We start from the raw sequence: 18,801 nt of genomic DNA on the forward strand, positions 1-18,801 counted from the left end.
GGATCAAGGGAGCTGAGGTAAGAGGATTTTGCAACGGGGGTTTCGGGGCTGGGGGGACACAGGTGGCAGAGGAGGGGAAGACAAAAGGGATGAGGATGGTCACCCCGTCCTGGGGGGCGAGCAGTGTGACCTCCCCCCTCCATCCCACAGCCCAGGCTCCCCCATTTCAGCAGCTCTGCCCCACACCGGGTACCCAGCCTGATGCAGCAGCACAGAAACCTTAGCAGCCTGCACCCCAAAAGAGCCTGGCCTGGCTGGCTGCACACCCCCTCACCGGGGCCGGCAGGCAGTGGAGAAGCAGGGAGCACCCCGTTAATTTTGGGGGAGAAGACCGCTGTGTGAGCCCAACCCTTATACAAGACACCAGAGAAGCCCGACAGAGCGCAAAGCACAGCCACCACCTCTGCTGCACGCAGACCGCTTTATTTGTCACAGCCAAACCAGCTCACGCCCCCCTTCTCTGCCCTGCGGGCGAGCGCCAGCCTCCCAGGACCCCCCCTTTTCTGGGAAGAGCCCCCCCAAACCAGGTGTCAGCAGCCTGGGGAACATGGCAGGGCCAGAGCCCCTTGGCGGGGAGAGGGCACGGCCCTGGCGCGGCACAGCCGGCACCGCGGGGACGCGGCAGCGAGAGGCAGAAGCGGAAAGAGCCATGGGGACAGGGGACCCCCCCTTGCACCCAAAGCCAGTCCCCTGGGGACAGGGGAGAGCCAGTAGCACCGCCCCCCCAAGGGGTCCGCACGCAGGATAGACGCCTGCGGATGGATGGATGCCTGCGGATGGACAGACGGACGGGTTCAGCCCAGCAGCGCCCGCTCAGTCCCAGCGGACCTTGATTGGGGGGAAGGTCCAGAGGTCGGGGTGGCCCATGCGCAGCAGGGTGCTGCAGGGGGACGTGCTCCAGCGGAAGGGGGGCACGTCGTCCCAGGCGGGACCGCTGGCGGCCACCAGCCCAAAGGCGGGGGCCATGCCCGAGGAGGTGACCTGGGGATGGGGGGGAAGAAAACAGAGGTGCAAGTCAACACGGGGAAGGGGCAACGCAGCCCGGGGGGAGCTGTCGGAGGGGGGTGAACCCCCAAAGAGGGGACCTCCAGCTCCCCCCCAGCCCCCCCGGGGCTTCCCCATCTCCCCCACCTTCATGTCGGTGCCGCCGTGGCAGCGCTGGCGCAGGGCGGGGAAGGGGTAGGTGCCGTTGGGGGGGTTGAGGTCGGAGCGGGCGGAGATGGCGTTCTCTGCGTTCTGGGGGGGGTCGCAGCCCCTGCACCGCGACAGCGGGTCCCGCAGGTAGTTGTTGGACCTGCAAAGTGGCCAAGGGAGAGTCGTGGTGAAGGCGGGGAAAAAAAATGTATATAAATGTATAATGATGAAAAAATCACCCCCGAGGGTTGCAAATCCCGGGGTGGGGGGCGTGGGGGACACCCAGGTTTGGGGGGTCCCCAGCACCCACCTCATCAGGCGGACCATAGAGTCCAGGTCATGGACCAGTGTCTGGTTCCGGCGGAAGATCTGGGCGCGCGGGTTCTTGTCGTAGGTGAACCAGTCGCCGTATTTCTTCACCAGCTCCGGGTTCCCGCTGGCGTTGAAGATCTCCTCGAAGTACCTGGGGGAGGGGGGGAAACCCAGCGAGTCAGCACGCAGCAGTGGGGGGCAAGGCCAGCGTTGGCTGCCCCCCTTTATGGGGCATCAGTGGGGTGGGATGAGGCTGGACGGAGCTCACGGCAGGTTGTAGCTGGCCCAGTAGCCCTGCTGGTACAGCAGCTCCGTCTGATCGGCCGCCACCACCAGGCCCCTGCGCCGGGGGAAGAGCATCAGTCAGAGCAGACGGTGAAATTCAGCTGGGATGGGGGGGACGCGCTGGGAAGGGGGGCAACCCAGCTGGGGGTCCCCGCTGCTGGGTTCCCACCCCAGCCAGGGGTGCTGGGCACCCATCACCTGCATACAAGCATCTCTGGAGAGCCTTTAGCTGCAGACTGGCAGCGCAGGCAGCTCCTGCCTACGTCTGCATCCCCATCACCCAACTCTCACCCGTTGGGCCGGGGCAGACGGAACCCTCAGGGCTCTCCCAAACCCACGGGGACGGGCGAGGAAACATTTCTGCTGTGGCTCAGCGCAGGAGCCGGTGCTCAGGGAGGAACAAGGGCACTCACGGGATCTGCTCCAGCACAGTCAGCACACCCTGCGGTGGGCTCGCTCTCCCTGGCGTGAAGGCGTTATAGTCCACCACCATCCACTGGTTGTTGTACCTGGCATGGAGAAGGGGGAAAGCATCCCTCCAGCAGCCAGCCTCTCCGCGGGGACATCCCCGCTGCCCGGGGGAGCATCCCTCCATCCAATCCCACCCCCCCGGGACAACTTCCCGCGCCCCATTCCGCCCTGCTCACGTGCCACTGTTGAACCGTCGGAAGACAGCAGCCCACTCAGGACCGCTGCGGGCCAGGCGGTTGGCCACGATGTTCCTCAGCCACTCCAGGACGCTGCCGCGTGGGTCCAGGTACTTCCACCGCGCCGGGTTGTTGTTCCCGATGGTGGTTTCCAGCGCTACCTGTGGGGAGGGGAGCGATGGGTAGGGAGCGGGGCTGGGGAGGGGTCCCCCAGGACCAGACCCCCACTCACCAACCCACTGCTGAGGATGTAGAAGTCATCCCCGGAGAAGATGGTGCCGGGGTAGGAGGAAAACACTTGGATGCTTCCGGGGATCTGAGAGTTGCCTGGAGGGGGGGATGCAAAAGCAGGGGAGCATCAGAAGGGGGGTGTCAGACGCAGCCCCCCCAGCCCAGCCCACGCACCGCCGGCTGAGGCGCGGAAGGGCAGCGTGTACTTCTTGATGATGCGCAGCATGGACTGGTAGGAGGTCCAGGTGTCGTGGGCGACCAGGAGATCCCGACGGCCCGGCAGCAGCTTGAGGAGGGCAGAGCAGGAGCCCGAGCCCAGGACGCGCCGTGGGGAGGAGCGGTTCAGGGCAGATTCCAGGTCCTCCAGGTCACCCCCCAACTGCAGCAGACTGGGGGGAAGCGAGACACAGGGTATCAGGTGGGGGACAGCATGGCCCAGGAGCTGCGCTGGCTCAGAGCTCTCTGTCCGTCTGTCTGGGCTGGACAGTGTTTCTCCATCCCACCACGGTGCAGGCGCAAGCACCCCAGCAGCCTGAGCAGGGAGGGAAGGGTGAGCACAGCAGTGGGGAAACTGAGGCGGGGGCTGCAGCGGGCATGGGGGGGGCACCCACCACCCAGCCCATGGTGCCAGGGAGGAGAAAAACCTGCCTTGGCTCCAACCTGCCCCAGCAGCAGAGGCCAAGCACCCAGAGAAGGTGGGCGAGGAGGACTGGGAACAGAGCCGGGTGTGCCTGGACATCCAGGAATAGTCCCCACGGCCCCCCCCAGCAGCACCCCAACCCCTGGGGCAACCCCCCCCCCCATCACCTCCGAGAAGGAGCTTACAGGAAGCCGAAGGGTGCCAGGGTGAACCTGCCCCGGGGGAAGTCCAGGTGCCCGTTGTAGCTGTCCTCCAGCCCCTTCACCTGCAGCAGGGCCAGGCGCACCTGCAGGGACAGGGGACGGAGCTGGCGCTTGGCTCCCGTGGGGAAGAGGGGTGGGGGGTTTCAGGGGGACGGGGTCCCCCCCTTCCCCCAGAGGACGCAGCAGATCCGGTGGGTCCCGGCGCTGCTGCAGAGGCAGGAGGCGTCGTGGAGGGAAGCGGTGCCGTCAGCGGGGTCATGACTCAGCACCGGTGGCCGAGGGGGGCCGAGCCACCCCCTGTGCACCCCAACAGCAGCACGTGAGGCTCTGGCAGGAAGGAGGTCACGAGTCGCCTCTGCTCGCCCAGGGGAGGAGGATCCACGGTGGTCACATGCCTGTCATCCCGCCTGGACCCGGGCCAGGCCCCCCGGCACCCCTCGCTGCCCTGTCCCCTCCTCTTGATTAAAGCCCCAGTTAGCCCAGGGGGATGCCGGGGGGTTCACCCTGGGTGGGGGGACCCCATCCTCACCTGGTGCCAATACTCGGGGTCCTCCCCCTTGCCCATCTGCTCCTCCATCCAGCCCAGGTTGGCCTCGAGGTAGCTCCGCAGCTTCTCGCAGTACTCGCTCTCATACTTGAAGGGGCCGCAGTAGCCCACCATGGTGTTCATCCAGTGCATGTACATCAGCTGGGGGACACGGCGGCGGTGTCACCGGCGGGGGTCGGCCGGGGGAGAAGGGAGGGACCGCGTCACCCCCCTTGGGGCTCCGGTTTCGGAGGGGTCACCCCTTACCTGCTCGGAGACGGCGGCCTCGGCGAGCCCGGCGGCATAGGCCTGCAGGCTGTCGCTGTACGAGGCGTTGGTGGTCACCTCCAGGAAGGCCCAGCTGGGGGGACACGGACAAGGGGGGTCACGGACACGGGTCACGGACACGGGGGGTCACGGACACGGGGGCGGCGGGGCGCCCCACCCGCGACGGCTCCCCCGAGGCCGCCCCCGGCGCCCCGTTCCCGCTCGGTTCCGTACGAGCCCCTGTCCCGTCCCGTCCCGTCCCGTCCCCCGCCCGGGGCAGCCCAGCCCAGCCCAGCCCGGCCCGGCCCGGCCCGTCCCGCCCTAACCCGACGGTGGGGATGCGGTCGTCGAGGCTGGCCCAGGCGACCGCGGCGGGGCGGCGGCCGGGCAGGACCTGGAGCCGCCCCGAGCCGGGCTCCAGCAGCACGGAGACGAGGCGGGGCGGCGGCGCGGCGGTGGGGGCTGCCCGGGCCAGGGCGGCGGCGAGCGCGGCCGCCAGCAGCGCCCTCAGGGCCGCCATGGCGGGGACGGCGGCGGGGGCGGGGCTGGGGGCGGGGACAGGAGCGGGGCTGGGGGCGGGGCGGGGAGAGGGCCACGCCCCCGGCTGTGCCCGCCTGCGCTGCGCTGCGCTGCGGGCGTGGGGGGCCCCGCAGCCCGCCCCATGGACACCCTGTCCCCCTGTCCTCACCCCCTGTCCCCCTGTCCTCACCCCGTCCCCCGTCCTCACCCCCGTCCCCCATCCTTACCCCCGCCCGACCCCGCGCACATAGCCACGCCCCCCGCCCCACGCCCACGGGAGGCGTGCGCAGGTTCCCGCCCCGCCCCCAGTCATGCCCACCCATTGGGGAGCACATGTGGGCCCCCGTCGCCGTGGGGAACCCGGCCTCCGACGTGTCCCCCGTGGGGTCCGAGCCCAGCCGGTGCAGCCCGTGGGGAGCGGCCCAGTGAAAGCCTGACAGCGTGGGGGGGGGGGGGCTGGGCCCCACTGGGGTTTCGGGCCGGGGGTGACACGCGAGGTGTGGGTGCCCGGCCCACGGGCCCCGGCGCCGCCGCAGCCCTGGCCTTGTGCAATCCCGGCCGGCGGCTGTTTACTGCCCTCCCTGCTCCTCCGGCGGGCAAAGTCCCCCTGCGGCGTGGGGTGTCCCGGCGGGGCCGGGGGCAGAGGGCTCAGAACCCCCCCGCCCGCGGTGGCAAGATCACCCTGGGGTGCATAAAGTCCCCACGGCCCGGCCCTATATCGACCCCTGCTTGGTGTTACCCTGGGCACCACCGCAGCCGCCTGCCTGAGGCCTGGCACGCTCGTGCCATGCCACGGCAGGGTGCCAGGTAGCACCGAGGAGGGACGGAGCTTTACCCCAAAGCTCCGGAGCCCACGCTGAACCAGGACGCCCAGTGGGTGCTGGGGGTGAGGGGGCTCAGCCGGGAGCTGCCGGGGTTGGGGTGCTGCTGGGGCACCGTGCCAGGGCGCGTCCCCGTGCCCGGCGGGGCGGGACCGGTAATGCCCTTTATTGGATCAACTCCGGAGCCGGAAAAGGTGGCACATGCCTGGGGCTATTCTGGGGAGGGCAGCACCCCAAAGGCACCGCTCACGTGGGCATGTGGCATGGCCCAGCACGCCCCACCAGCTCCCATCAGCTCCCAGTTGCTGCTGGTTAATTTTCCAGTACTGCCCAGTGCCCACACGTCCCTGCTCCTGCGCCTGGTGCTGTACGAGACCGCGCTGGCCACCGGGCCCCAGACATGCACCGAGACGCAGGTGCAGAAACCAAGGTGGGGGCACAGCATACCGCCCGCCCGCATGAGCAGGGACCCGAGCCACGCGGCAAGCACCAAAATTTGGCCTAAAACCGGGAAAACCAGTTGAGCAGCAAGCAGCACTGTCCCGTGGGGGCTGGGGATGATGCCCAGGGCAAAGTGGGGCTCTGCCCCACGCACCAGGCCAGCTCCTGGCAGCACTTGGCAGGGCCAGGGCTTGCACCCAGTGGGTGCTGCAGGCCTTTGGGTGCCAGGCCGGTTCTGGGCTCCCGTTAGAGACCCTCCAAGCTGGGCCTTGCCTTTCGGTCTTTATTTTTCTTCCTTTCCCCTCTCCCTGGCCATCCGAGGGAAGTGCAACATGTGACTTCGGTGAGAAACCGGCCAGGGTGGGAAACGGACCCTTTAATCCGATAAGGCGCTTAGGGCTGCGCTGACAGTCACCTCTTCCCCCCAAAAACCCAGCGCGGGGGCTGGCACGGGGCAGGGGCGCAGCCGGGGCGGGAGGCAGCAGGGTGTCCCGGAGCAGGGTACGCCGGCCATGCAATAGCTCGGTGCGGGGAGGGACACCGGCAGCGGCAAAGGCCCCTCTGTGGGGTCGCGGGGCCACCGGCACGGGGGTCTGTGCAGCTCCGTGCACCACAGCCCCGGTGCTCGATGCTGGGGTAGCTGCCCTGCCACGGGGCACGGCGTGCTGCCCCCCCGGGACAACATCTTCCGCCGTGCCCGGTCTCAGAGGGTCACCCCAAACAGGGGCTAGGTGGGCGCAGCCCCCAGGGTGGGTGTCCAGCCTCTGCCCTGCTGCAGCCTGTGGGCACCGGGATGCGGAGGGACGGGGCAGAGAGCGGGGATAGTGCGGGGGGGACGGGGCAGAGACACCCCCCCGCCCGCGGCAAACACCCTGCCAGACACGTGTAAAAAAGTGGCGCTGTCCCTTTAAGAGCGGAGGGTGGCGGCCCCTTTAAGGCGCGGGGGGGGATCAGCTGCCCGCGCACAACAGCGGGGCCGCGCCGCCACGGTGGGTCTGCGGGGCGGGTGGGGTCCCCCGGGTCCCCCCAGCATCCCCCGCCCCGGGAGCCCCCACCCACCCCGGGGTCCCCATCCCCGCCCGCATCGGGGTCTCCCCGTCCCCTCCCCGGCTTGGGGGTGCCCCGCGGGTGCCCTGGTCCTGCGTGGGGTGTCGGTGCCGGCCCCGCTCCCGCGCTACCCCCCCTCTCCCTTTGCTCGCAGGCGCTGGGAGCGGAGCGGCCCCGGGGCCGAGCCCCCCCGGCCGGGACGTGGCGTGGCAGCGTGTTTTTCAGCCTGACCGCGGGTCGCTGTGCCTTTTATCAGTCTCTTTATTTTTTTAATTTTTTTTTTTTATTTTGAAGTATTTATTTTTAATTCCCCCTCCTCCGCCCTGCCCGGGGAGCTGCGGGATGGGGGGCCGGGACCTGCCCCCGCTCCCCCTCCCCGGGGGCCGCTGCCAGCGGTAGGTGCCCCCCGGGGCCGCCCTCCGCCATGGGGCAGGGTGCCGTGGGGCAGGGTGCCATGGGGCCGGCCGGGGCGCTCAGCCTGGCCGGGGCGCTCAGCCTGGCCGGGGCGCTGGTGGGGGACAGCGGGGCGCAGGCAGCCGGGACCCCGCTGGAGCTGGAGCCGGGGCGCACGGTCCCTGCCGGGGGGGATGCTCTGAGCCACGGCCGGGGCCTGGACGTGAGTGTGGGGGCTGCGGTGGGGTTTGGGGGGGCGGAGGGAGGGATGTGGGTGCCGCCGGGGTGGCGGGGTCCCGTCCCGTCCCTGCTTCCCCTGTCCCCGCCACTGCAGCTGGGGTCTCGCCGGGAGTTCCTCCGCTGCTGGGTTTCTCCTTGGAGAGAACCTCACCGCTTGCCAGGCGGGCACCTTCCCGTGCCCGGGGTTGGGTGGGGGGCGATGCGGGGCCCTGTGCTGCTGGGGACAGGGATGGGGACAAGGGCTCATGCCCCCGCTGGCCCTGGCACAGGCCTTGACCCACACACGTAGCACAGGTGGGGAAACTGAGGCAGGGATGACAGTGACCTACTGAAAGCAGCCCAGCAGAGGGGCAGCGTCGCCCGCAGGGTGCCCGATGGCTGCCCTTGCTGGAGGGCGGTGGGCGCTCGGGGGGAATGGGACTTGGGGTGGCCGGCCGAGCACCCCGCGTTCTGCCCTGCAGTGCTGGGAGGTGCGGAAACGCAACAGCTCCGAGTGGTGCCGCTTCGTCCGGAGCAACCCCGACTGCCGGCTGGAGGGCGGCTTCCTCGACTACGTCGAGGGGGTCTTCTGCGTCTTCCCCCCCAGGCTGCTCCCCCTGGCCGTCACCCTCTACGTAAGGATGGGAGCGGGGATGATGCTGCTGGGGGATGCTCGGCTTTGGGGGTGTGGGGTGGGGACACCGCCGACCCCTCTCTCTGCCACACCTGACCCCGCAGGCTCTCTGGCTCCTGTACCTGTTCATCATTCTCGGCGTGACGGCGGAGAAGTTGTGAGTAGCGCCGCGGAGGAGGGGACTGCTCCCAGGGCGAGCGGGGAGCCCTGTGGTCCTGGAGCAGCCCCGTCACCCCTCTCTGCCTCCTCTGCCCTTCCAGCTTCTGCCCCAACTTATCGGCCATCTCCACCAACCTGAAGCTGTCTCACAACGTGGCAGTATCCTTGTGGGTGGCGGGGGACCTCGGCAGGGGAGGGGGGATGCGGGGACGGACAGGGGTGGGCGGCGTGATGGGGCACTTCTGCAAACCCTCGGCACTGTGCCGGGGAAACCGATTTGGAGCGTGAGACGGTGGTGGGGTGAGCGGTGGTGTGCCGGCACCGGGAGGGAGTCCTGTGGTGGCCGGAGCGGGCAGCTGCCCTGTGTCCCTGCGGGGAGGAGGCCACCAGGTCTTTTCCTTGATGTCCCCTCTCCATGGTGTCACCTTCTTGGCCTTTGGCAACGGGGCACCGGATGTCTTCAGCGCCGTGGTGGCCTTCTCCGACCCGCGGACGGCAGGGCTGGCCATCGGGGCCGTCTTTGGTAAGGAGACCCCCACTGGGGGCTGCTGGCTCGGGGGGGTGGATAAGTGGGGGGCACACTGCGGGGCCGTGGGATGTTCCCCCCTGAGAGGGACCCGTTGCGTTGTCAGGCGCCGGCGTGTTCGTGACCACGGTCGTGGCCGGGGGCATCGCCCTGGTCAAGCCCTTCACGGCCGCCTCCAGGCCCTTCCTCAGGGATGTCATCTTCTACATGGTGGCCGTCTTCCTCACCTTCATGGTCCTCTACTTCGGCAGGATCACGCTGGGAGAGGCTCTGGGTGAGCACCACGGGGGGCTGGGGCTGGGGGGGTGGCGGAAGCAGCCTGGGGGTGCCGTAACCCCCCCTCGCTCCCCATCCCAGGTTACCTGGGGCTGTATGTCTTCTATGTCTTCACCGTGGTGCTCTGCACCTGGATTCACCGGCGGCAGCGGAGGGAAGGGCTGGCCCCCCCTGGACCCTGGGAGCCAGGTAAGGGCCGCCTGGCTGTGCCGATGGGAGCCCCGGCATGCTGGGGTCTCCCTCCACCGCCCCCCTCCTCTCCTCTTCCCCCCAGAGATGCCGACGGATGCTGAAGAGCAGGAATCCTCGGGCACAAACAGCGGGGACTACGGTACGTCGTTCCTGGTGGGCTTGGGGCCAGCTCTGCTCTGTCCTCAGGGGTGGTCGGGGGTCCCAGGGACCCCCAGGCTGCTGCATACGTGACCGAGCCCACGGGGCAGCCGTGGCCGGGTGCTACCCTGGGGCTGGGGGATCTCCCTGGGGCTGCACAGGCGACCACAGCCCCATGCTGGAAGGGCTGGGGGGGCCTGGGGAGCCCCCTGCCCCCCTCAGCCACCGCGGCCCCTCGCAGGCGAGGAGTACCGGCCCCTGCTCCCCTCCCGGGAGACCTCCCTGCGCATCCTCACCACGGCCCTCAGCCCCTTGGACTACCGCAAGTGGAGGAGGAAGCCCTGGTACTGGCGGGTCTTCAAGGTCTTCAAGGTGAGTAGGGGGGCACGCGAGCCGGGAGGAGCCCCTGCACAGGGTGTCCCCCTCCCTGCTGGCCCCTGGGGCTGCATCACCCCTGGGCTTTGCAATGGGGACGGTGGGACAAGGGCAGGCAGGTGGGGACACGTCATGGGGCACCTCCCGGGATGTCCCATCTTGGGGGTCCCCCACCCCTGCTCACGGCCGCTCCTGCCAGGTGCCTGTGGAGCTGGTGCTGCTGCTCACTGTTCCCGTCGTGGACCCCGACAAGGATGACCTGAACTGGAAGAGACCCCTCAACTGCCTGCACGTCCTCACCAGCCCCCTGCTCTGCGTCCTCACCCTGAAGTCGGGCGCCTGTAAGAGCCCTGGCAGCCCTGGACACCCAGGAGGGGACAGGACCGAGATTGCCACCAAAGCCCTGGGGACCGCAGGAGCCCTTTGGAGCTGGCACCCCATCTGGGAAGGGGAGGACCAAAGGGCCAGTGAGGAGCTAAGCTGGGAGGCCTGGTTTGCAGCTGGATGGCTCCGTCCGCCCCCAGGGGTGGGGGTTTGGGCCCCCCAGCATCCAGGTCCTGGGGGAACAATGGGGCAGGCCTGGCCTGCCTGGGGAAACTGAGGCACAGAGGGGAGCAGCCCCCTGAGGGCTTAGGGTAGAGGTGGCTTTAGGGGACAAGGCTTCACCTCATCCCACGAGCCTGGTTGCATCCTGCCCCAGCCCACGCGGTGCCTGCGGGGCCACTCTGAAAGCCCTCCTCTCCACCGTGTGCAGATGGGCTGTACCAGATCCAGGGCATCTTCCCAGTCTGGGGACTGGTCACACTGGTTGGCTCTGCCCTGGCCATCATCACCTTCATCACCACAAGCAACGAGGAGCCGCCCAAGTACCACTGCGTAAGGTGCCCCCAGCCCTGAATGCCCACCGGGGACCAGCTCAGCCCGCTCCAGACTGGGCTGAGGTTCCTGGGGGCAGAGCAGGAGCCAGGACCTCCTTCCCGGTCCCCCGTGTCCCCAGGAGGGACGGCTGGCTGGAGATGTGCAGGGTCCTGCGGGGTGCACCCAGGGACCAGCTTACCCCTCTGCCCGGCAGGTATTTGCCTTCCTCGGGTTTTTGGCCAGTGCTATGTGGATCAACGCCGCGGCCACGGAGCTGGTGAACATCCTCCGGACCCTGGGCATCATCTTCCAGCTGAGCAACACCGTGCTGGGCTTGACGCTGCTGGCCTGGGGCAACAGCATCGGCGGTAAGGGCTCTGCTGTGCCCCAGTGCCAGCCCGGGTGTACCCGTCCTCCTGGCGTCCCCCAAGGTCTCCCCTTCTCCCTCTGCAGACACCTTCTCTGACCTCACCATGGCACGGCAGGGCTATCCCCGCATGGCCTTCTCCGCCTGCTTCGGGGGCATCATCTTCAGTATCCTTTGGGTGCCGGGGGGAGGTGGTGGTGGTGGTGGTACTTGAGGCAGGGGCTGCCTCAGTTTCCCTGCCTGCAGCCCAGGGAGGCCCCTGGGAAGGAGCTGGGCAGGATCCATCCCAGAGTCCCTGGGGTGCTGGCAGCCTCCCCGGTGCCTGCACAGCGTGGGGGGACTGGTGCGGTATTTGTGAACCGCAGGAGCTACAGGGATGGAGCCAGCAGCCTCCCCCCGTCCCCACTGCTGTCCCACCCCAGCGGGGTGGGGGTTTGGGCTGGAGTCTGTCAGATTTGGGATCTGCCAAAGGGAAGGAGGGGAAGAGGCTGTGCCGCTCTCGGGGGGGCTTTGTGTGGTCCCCAGACCAGGCTGAAGCCTCTCCTCGAGCGCTCCAGGCTGGATTCGCCACAAACAGGCAGCGCTTTGGGCTAGGCAACAGCGATGGGGCGCAGGCGGGGAGGAGGAGGGCCGGTATCGTCCCCCTTCCCAGGGTGGGAGGGACGTGGCCGGCTCTGTCGCTGCCCCGAGGTCCCCTGCGCTGCGTCTCCGTCCTGAACGTGCCCCAGACATCCTGGTTGGCGTGGGACTCGGCTGCCTGCTGCAGATGAGCAGCAGCCAGCTGGTGGTGAAGGTAAGGCTGCAGCAAGATGGTGGCAGGGGTCGGGCTGGCAGCGGGACCCCGCTGTCACCCCACATCACTCCCCACCTCTCCGGCAGCTGGAGCCCGACAGCCTCCTGGTCTGGATCCTCGCCGGGGCCCTGGGGCTGAGCTTGGTCTTCTCCTTCGTGTCGGTGCCAGCGCAGTGCTTCCAGCTGGACAAGGCGTACGGCGTCTGCCTCATCCTCTACTACCTGGCCTTCCTCTGCGTGGCCCTGCTGACCGAGTTCAGGGTGATCCATCTCTCCGCCATCTGACCGGCCCCGCCGCCGGCAGGAGATGCACGTCCATCCCTGGCTCGCGCTCTGCCTCCCCGCCGGATCGGGGCCTCGCTGTCCCCTCTCCCTGTCCCTGCCAAGGGGACAAGGGCACCTTGACCCCAACCGTGCTGCTGCCGCCACGTGCTGGAGGCGTCACGTGCCAGCCCAGCCCTCAGCCTTCGTTTTCTGGGGCGGGAGGGCTCGGTTGTTTGTGCTTTGGGAAAGGAAAAGGAGCCGTTAGTCATTAGCTACATCCTCTCCCTGCTCTGTTTAATCTTGTTTAACTGGAGGTGGCTCTGAGCAGGAGTGAGGTTAAGACCTCGGCTTCCTCCGGTCCCGGTGGCAGGGGCAGAGGAGAGGGCGGCTGCAGCCCAGGGTCACAACAGGAGAGGTTTTGCCTCTTCAACCACTTTACTTTCCCCTCCCTGTCTCCATCCAGGCTGCTCTGGGACAGGGCTAGGGCAGTCATGCTACATGTGGTGACTCTGAAGGGCTGAGCACAAGTTTGTCACTGCAAAGGACGTGACGTGTTCGCACTGTGGGTTGGAAACAGCAGCCGAGGCAAAGCGAGATGGGGTTAAGGTGAGACAAAGCTCCAGGGCAGTGCTTGGTTTTAATGCAAGCAAAGCTGGAGGGAAAAAACAAAAAACAAACAAAACCAAACCAAGGGAGGCTGGTTTCCCCTGCTTTTTTAAGCTATGTTTTTCAACCTGAGTTTCAGATCCTACTTTTCTCCTCCTCCTAGGGTGGACAGAGCTGTAGGAAAGGACTTGGAGGTTTCCACACACAGTGTTAGCCTCTGGCAAGACTAGGTTTAGGCACTGTTAAAAAAAAAAAAAAAAGGCAATAAAAACCAAACACAAACCCAAGCTTGACTTGTGTTGTTTGCTGTGAGGGTGTTTTCTCCTGCTCTATGCCAGCGTAACACAACCCTTACCCAGCACCGTGCTTTTGGAGGGGGAGAGGGAAGGCTGGAGCTTCTCTGGAGCTGAGGCAGCAGCAGCAGAGGGGCCTGGGGCTCTGCCACCCTCGGCTCTGCCACCCTCGGCTCTGCCACCCTCGGCAGCGCCCAGCAGTTTTCCCCAGCAGCTCGGGGAAGGAGTTTCCTGCGGGTTCCCCGGCAGTTGATTTCTCAACAGCAAGTCACATGCACCTGACTCAGCCATTTAGTTGCAGCGTTGGGAACCGCAGCGTCCAGGGTCAGCACGGGCTGCGAGGGGCATTACTCAGCTCCCTGGGGATGGGGACACCCGTGGGGCAGCCCACAGTCCCAGGGGAAGCGGAGCGGGTGGGCTGGTGCTTCTGCTCCCTGTCGGAGGGTCCGCAGGGCGCAGGCTAGAAAGCAAACTGCCGTTACGGACAGACAACCACAATTCTGCTTCGCAGGGAGAGAGGGGCTGTTTTGCAAGAAGTGCAACCACCGGACCTCGTTCCTGCTCCCTTCTAGAGGTGCCAGCAGCCTCCTGGGCCTGGATCATTTCTCCTTTTTCTAACCAGATACGGGCTTTCACAAAAAATAACGCTCCCTGTGCCTGCAGCTATTGGCTCTGCGCTGAACCTGCTCACAAGTTACCAGCAGCTGCTGGAATTAGCCAGGGAGAGAAGCCCCACTTCTTACACACAGCAGGGCTAAAGCAATTGAAACCGCGGCCAACGTACCGATACAGAGGTACAGGGTCAAAAAAACCCTTCTAACCTTAAACATTGCATTGGGGTAGCTTTAAAAACATAAGTTTGAAAGCGTTATCTTAACGTTTAGGGAAAAAAGACCGGCAGGGGGGAGGGCAGACGGGAAGCCAGGCTGTGCAATGTCCAGGAACAAGAATTCAGAGCAGCTCGGCAGGGCACGCATGCAAAATATGCCCACGCAAGCAGTTCCAGCCAGGGAGAGAGGGCGGGCGGGCACTGCTCCTCATCAAACACTGTGGAAACGCTTCAGCTGCGGCCAAGTCCTGCTTCTGGAATAACACGGAAAGGAGGAAAGGAAGCTGCTGCCTTTACAAAGCTGAGGATGCTTTTTATTAGTGTGCTTGAAAAAAATCTAGAGAACGTTTTACAGACATGTCCATAAAATCATTTTATAAACAAAACGCCAGCATACAAAATCCTGCAGTGCTTCCTCCCTTGCTCCCTACAAAATGATTGTCTCTGTCGTTAGTCTGTGTGTCAGGTGGGGGAGAGGAGGATAAATAGAAGGGGATGCCCCGTACTCAAACTTCGTTTCCTTCCAAAGTCGTATGGAAGAAGTAAACTTCTGTGACCCTCCTTGGTTTACAAAAATAATTAATACAGTGTGTACATGGGGGCAGATCAACACCTCAGCACGACACCACGGAGGCAGGGCCTGAGCCCTGAACCCCAGTCCAAGCGTTCCCGTCTGTGACACGAGAGCCCTGTTATTGCATGTTAAGCGGGTTAGTGCCCCCCTCAATATAGCTTAAAGCTGCAGCTCTTTCACACCCAGAAAACACCCCCAAAAAAGTCACTGGCAGCCCTGCAAGGAGAAATAGGCTGTAGGGGAATGCGGAGTTTAAACACAGCCACATTTTTTTTTTCCCCTAACCTTCGCAATGCTCATTCATCCTGCCCACAACTTAAAACAGAATAAACAACATCTCCAGCCCCAGGACTAATCTGGATAAATCTCCCAGGCTGCGACTCCATGCAGAGCAACTGCAAGAGCAACAACTGCACTGCTCATTAATTTGTGGTCGAATTTATGGTTTGGAAAACAGCCCTTTAAGGTCCTTCACGGTTCAGCTCAGAAGTAGTTTCATACCTGCAGTACCCAGAAAGGAAACAAAGAGTTGCCCTGAGGCACCCAGGGAATTTGGCAAGGGTTGAGAGCAGACGCTGGTGTGCATGCTGCCCTGAAAGCTGCTCACCCGCTCTTTCCATCCCATAGCCCAAATGCTCCAGCCATGATATGCAGGGAGAGATTTTCAGCAGCAGCTCTGTCTTGCCTACTTTTGAAAGTCTCACCCACCCAGGAAATGCTCCCGAGCTGCCCGGGTAAGATCAGTCCTCTCCTGCTGTCCTCGTGCCACGTCGTGAGGCTACCAAGGAAAAAACAGGTACATGGGACAAAGGGAACGGGCACACAGATCTCCCACTGCCTGATCTGTCTGGAAGAAAGAGAAAGCCTCCCCAGCAAGCTCTACTGTTAGTCTGAACTTGAGAAAAGATCAAACAGCAAGAGGTGAGGGGAACCTCCCAGCTGACAAATACTTGTAGCCCTCAGCACTTTCTGTGCTGACAGGGGAAAAAAAGAGGACTTAGAGAGACAGGTTCTCATCACGTTGTGGGCAATGAAACATGAGCGATGATGCAACCTGCCACGATCACAGAATAAATGTGGCAGAGCTGGGAATCCCTTTTCCCCCCTTCCTTCCCATCCCTCAGCTATCAGGTCTGGCAGCCTTCCTTGCCAGCTGCAGAAAAGCAGGCGGGTGGGAAGAATCATTGTCTTCCATGTTCCTCCTGCAACCAAAATTCAGGGGAACAGCAAAGCTCTTCAGTGAATCTTCCTAAGATCTGACTCAGTCAGCATTTGCCAGCCTGAGGAACATTTCTGCAAGGGTGAGAGCAAGGGAGGAGCAACGCTGCTGCGCTGGGACTCACTCACCTGTATAAACAAAGCACTGACCTGCCTGAGGACTAACCAGCAGTACCGTTTGATGCCCATAAACTCTCCTTAACCCAGAGCCAGGCAGAAATAAGTCAGACGTGGAGCTGCAAAACCGTCCATTTCTTCCTCCTAGTCATCTATCTGAGCTGAGGACCAGCCAGAGGTTTGCCATTTGCAGAGCAGGTGGCTAAGTGGTAGAGGTCAACAGCCACCGTCACCCTGCAGAATGCCCCCTCTCACCGAACAGAGACAGGAGCTTTGGGGTTTACAGAGACAATCCCAATCCCGGGCAGTGCCACGGGCAGAACTGACCAGCAGCGATGCAGATATTGCATAGCTACAGCAGAGACAGAGTTCGTCTCCCCAAACTCCTGTCCCACCTACGGTCATAACACGATGAGATGCTGGCCCTCAGTTCTGTCTCCAGCTGCCACAGAACTGCTCAGGGACAGCTAAATTCAATAATCAGAGCTGGATCTACTACAGGGAGTGCATCTAGGTGCGCCAAAAAGGAGGGGAAAGGCAGACTGCTCTTCCAAAAGTGCTGAAATTTCACACCACCTCCCCTTTCTTTGCATAAGGCAGGTGGAGGAGAAAAAAACTCACTCCCTGATCTTTTACTCCTAGGTTAATGGTACCCTTTAAGCAAAAGAGATCTTCAAAAAGGGCAAAAGTTTTAATATTAAGCAGGTGGCTTCAGCGCATTTCCTGCTGTTAATGGATTACACATGCCTTTCCCCAAGGTCTGTTAGTGGCAAGACAAACAGCAGGCTCGAGCCTGGGAAGCGGCTCAGAGGGAGAAGGTCTCTGTTCTGTCGGAGATGTTCACTCTGTGCTGAGCACGGGCATCGTGCTCAATCTGGGTGAAGCAGCCTTACACAGAGTCCCCTGGGCCTCTGGTTTTTCAGCAATTCACTGCCTAGGGGAAGAGATTTAAACCCTAAAGCTGAACAGTACACGGAACAGATCTATATACATCATCCCAATATATACGCTGTGAAGTAATACTCTAGGTTATTGCATAGAAGGCGGCTTGCATTGCTAGGCCTAAATGACAGTCTGGGAGCGTTGTCGGAGGCTCAGGGGCTTCAGAGAGCTGTTGGAAGCAGATGCAGGCTCTTGCAATGGTGTCTGAGATTCCTCTTTTCTGGAATGCTCCTCATACCATTCCTGCAACAGGAGATCAAACACACCGAGATCAGGCTCTGCCCCACGCTGCCCTCGCAGCCCCCCAAGCAGGACCCCGAAGGGCAGAGCCTTCGGCTGCTCTGCCAGGCGAGGGCACATTTGCTCAGGCAGAGAGAAGCTCTTTCCAAAGCCCTGGATATAGCTTAACCTCCTGGACCAATCTGGTTAACTGCAGCATGGCTGTGATGGATGCAGCAAGACCTCACCACCCACAGCCAAGGCAAGAAGTACCAGCTATGGCTCAGCTACAGCTGGCTGAACTGACAAACGTGGGCAAGGAAACCTCTCTCTCAGGATGTCCCTCCTGAACGTCTAGGACTCTAGTACTGATGTCCCCTTGATGTCTGGGATTTGCAGAGTTGCTCCCAATCCTGGGCAGCACCCAGGGTGTTACAAGGTGTTTCAGCCCTGAATCAGAGACCAAGCAGAACAGGCAGGGAGCTTCTCTGCAGATTTCCACCCCGCTCCATCACAAATAACATGTTTATTTTTGTTAGGGGGACTGAAGACTCATCCCCAAGCTAGGTGCCCAAGGGACAAAGGACAGATTCAAATGGTTACGAGATTAATTCTTTCAGTACTAATCATTACATTAGCCCATGACCTTCAACCTGGAGGTGAATGTCTGGCAGGCACTACAGTGACCAAATCCGTGGCATAAAGCTCCTGACCACGAAGGGCACTAGCAGGAATGCCCTCAACAATCCAGAGAATCACTTGATCTAAGCGTTCCCCATCTTTGTCAGCCTGCTATTCTGAAGGAAAACCAGGCAGCGTTGCCAGCACTCTGCCTGGGAGAACACTTGATTTCTGTGTCAGACAGACACGCCCAAGCTCAAACACAATCACATTCCAGTGGCTTAACAAATTAGCGTTCGGCAGCCAAGCCCCAGGAACGCACTACGCATGTGCTCATAGCCCCAGCGACCACGTCCACCTCGGTGAGTCTAGGTAAGCACAGCCAAGCTGGAGCGCCTACGCACACGCTGAGCGTGCAGTTACTGTGACTGGGCTGACACACACCTGCGCAGCCGGGCACCGGGACCCACCGAGGAGGCTCTGACGTGCTCTGTGGTTTCAGAAAGTCCCTGAGTGCAAGAACGGATCAATCTGAAGTACACTTCATCTACTGCCCAGCCTTCTCGCAGAGCACATGGCTGCCTGGGTCTTGGAGGAAGAAGGCCTCCAGTGTTTAAAAGGATGGTTTGTTATTCTAGGCAATGTTCTGCTCACCACAGGGACTTGCTGGTATTTCCAACTCAGGCCCGCATACCTGTATCTCCTCCTCATACATCTTCATACTCAAATCACTCTTGGTCCTTGATCTGCGTCCCAGAAACACTGTTGACATTTGCTAAAGAGTTGGGGGAGGGAGGAGGAAAAAACAAAAGAAGACATTCATCAGTCACTGAGCAGCTCCCAGGATCAGTCCCTGGAGCTTCAGGCATCCTTCATGCGGACACCCATCGTCCGCTGATCAGCTTGGGCTATGGGCTCCTTCTATGGCCTTGGGAAAAAGGCATTTTAGGGTGCACATCACCTAAACAAATGCAGGCATCAACTGCAGGCTGAGACGAATCACACTGAACAGATCCCCAAAGACCGCAGAGGGAGCTGTAGCTCGGACGGATGCGTCTGTCAGTGGTGCTTAATTTAGTCGGATGAACACAACATCAGTGCCTGGAACAAGGCTCA

General features: G+C 63.1%; 3 protein-coding genes across 8 annotated transcripts in view; 1 reads left to right on the top strand and 2 right to left on the bottom strand.

The window, feature by feature from the left end:
* Positions 1-415: 415 nt before the first annotated feature.
* PLBD2 (phospholipase B domain containing 2) lies at positions 416-4,780 on the bottom strand. The gene is made up of 12 exons (XM_072879846.1): positions 4,572-4,780; positions 4,246-4,339; positions 3,982-4,140; positions 3,435-3,535; positions 2,784-2,998; positions 2,611-2,705; positions 2,379-2,539; positions 2,145-2,240; positions 1,715-1,786; positions 1,445-1,597; positions 1,132-1,294; positions 416-981 (listed from the first exon to the last, which is right to left on the bottom strand). The coding sequence occupies exons 1-12, from the start codon at positions 4,763-4,765 to the stop codon at positions 814-816; spliced, it is 1,671 nt and encodes a 556-aa protein (XP_072735947.1). The 5' UTR covers positions 4,766-4,780; the 3' UTR covers positions 416-813.
* Positions 4,781-6,968: 2,188 nt separating this feature from the next.
* Positions 6,969-13,149, top strand: SLC8B1 (solute carrier family 8 member B1). Of its 2 annotated transcripts, none has more exons than XM_072879843.1 (16): positions 6,969-7,015; positions 7,228-7,689; positions 8,168-8,320; positions 8,424-8,476; positions 8,580-8,637; positions 8,896-9,001; positions 9,111-9,278; positions 9,362-9,469; positions 9,555-9,611; positions 9,852-9,982; positions 10,185-10,326; positions 10,740-10,861; positions 11,058-11,211; positions 11,297-11,377; positions 11,939-12,003; positions 12,090-13,149. In XM_072879843.1, the coding sequence occupies exons 2-16, from the start codon at positions 7,498-7,500 to the stop codon at positions 12,285-12,287; spliced, it is 1,788 nt and encodes a 595-aa protein (XP_072735944.1). In that variant the 5' UTR covers positions 6,969-7,015; positions 7,228-7,497; the 3' UTR covers positions 12,288-13,149. The 2 variants fall into 2 exon arrangements, with proteins under 2 accessions (XP_072735944.1, XP_072735945.1); XM_072879844.1 differs by having other exon boundaries at positions 7,004-7,015; positions 7,368-7,689.
* Positions 13,150-14,289: 1,140 nt separating this feature from the next.
* TPCN1 (two pore segment channel 1) overlaps positions 14,290-18,801 on the bottom strand; it is a 49,525-nt gene continuing 45,013 nt past the window's right edge. For all 5 annotated transcript variants that reach the window (XM_072879832.1, XM_072879830.1, XM_072879831.1 and 2 more), the window contains 2 exons: positions 18,380-18,460; positions 14,290-17,088 (listed from right to left, as the gene is read on the bottom strand). In XM_072879832.1, coding sequence (XP_072735933.1) covers positions 16,966-17,088; positions 18,380-18,460 — 204 coding nt within the window. In that variant the 3' untranslated portion in view covers positions 14,290-16,965. The remainder of the gene's footprint in view (positions 17,089-18,379; positions 18,461-18,801) is intronic.

This window comes from Ciconia boyciana, chromosome 15 (genome assembly GCF_034638445.1).
Source record: "Ciconia boyciana chromosome 15, ASM3463844v1, whole genome shotgun sequence".
Lineage (NCBI taxonomy): Eukaryota > Metazoa > Chordata > Aves > Ciconiiformes > Ciconiidae > Ciconia > Ciconia boyciana.

What these genes read in the sequence shown, in the direction of transcription:
- PLBD2 (XM_072879846.1), bottom strand. Translation starts at nt 4,765, where the DNA reads ATGGCGGCCCTGAGGGCGCTGCTGGCGGCCGCGCTCGCCGCCGCCCTG. An exon ending in CTGGCACCCTTCGGCTTCCT is followed by an intron (nt 2,999 to 3,434) that starts GTAAGCTCCTTC and finishes GCTTCCCCCCAG; the next exon opens with TCTGCTGCAGTTGGGGGGTG. An exon ending in TGGGCCAGCTACAACCTGCC is followed by an intron (nt 1,598 to 1,714) that starts GTGAGCTCCGTC and finishes CCCCTCCCCCAG; the next exon opens with GTACTTCGAGGAGATCTTCA.
- SLC8B1 (XM_072879843.1), top strand. Translation starts at nt 7,498, where the DNA reads ATGGGGCAGGGTGCCGTGGGGCAGGGTGCCATGGGGCCGGCCGGGGCG. An exon ending in GGCGTGACGGCGGAGAAGTT is followed by an intron (nt 8,477 to 8,579) that starts GTGAGTAGCGCC and finishes CTGCCCTTCCAG; the next exon opens with CTTCTGCCCCAACTTATCGG. An exon ending in CACCCTGAAGTCGGGCGCCT is followed by an intron (nt 10,327 to 10,739) that starts GTAAGAGCCCTG and finishes CACCGTGTGCAG; the next exon opens with ATGGGCTGTACCAGATCCAG.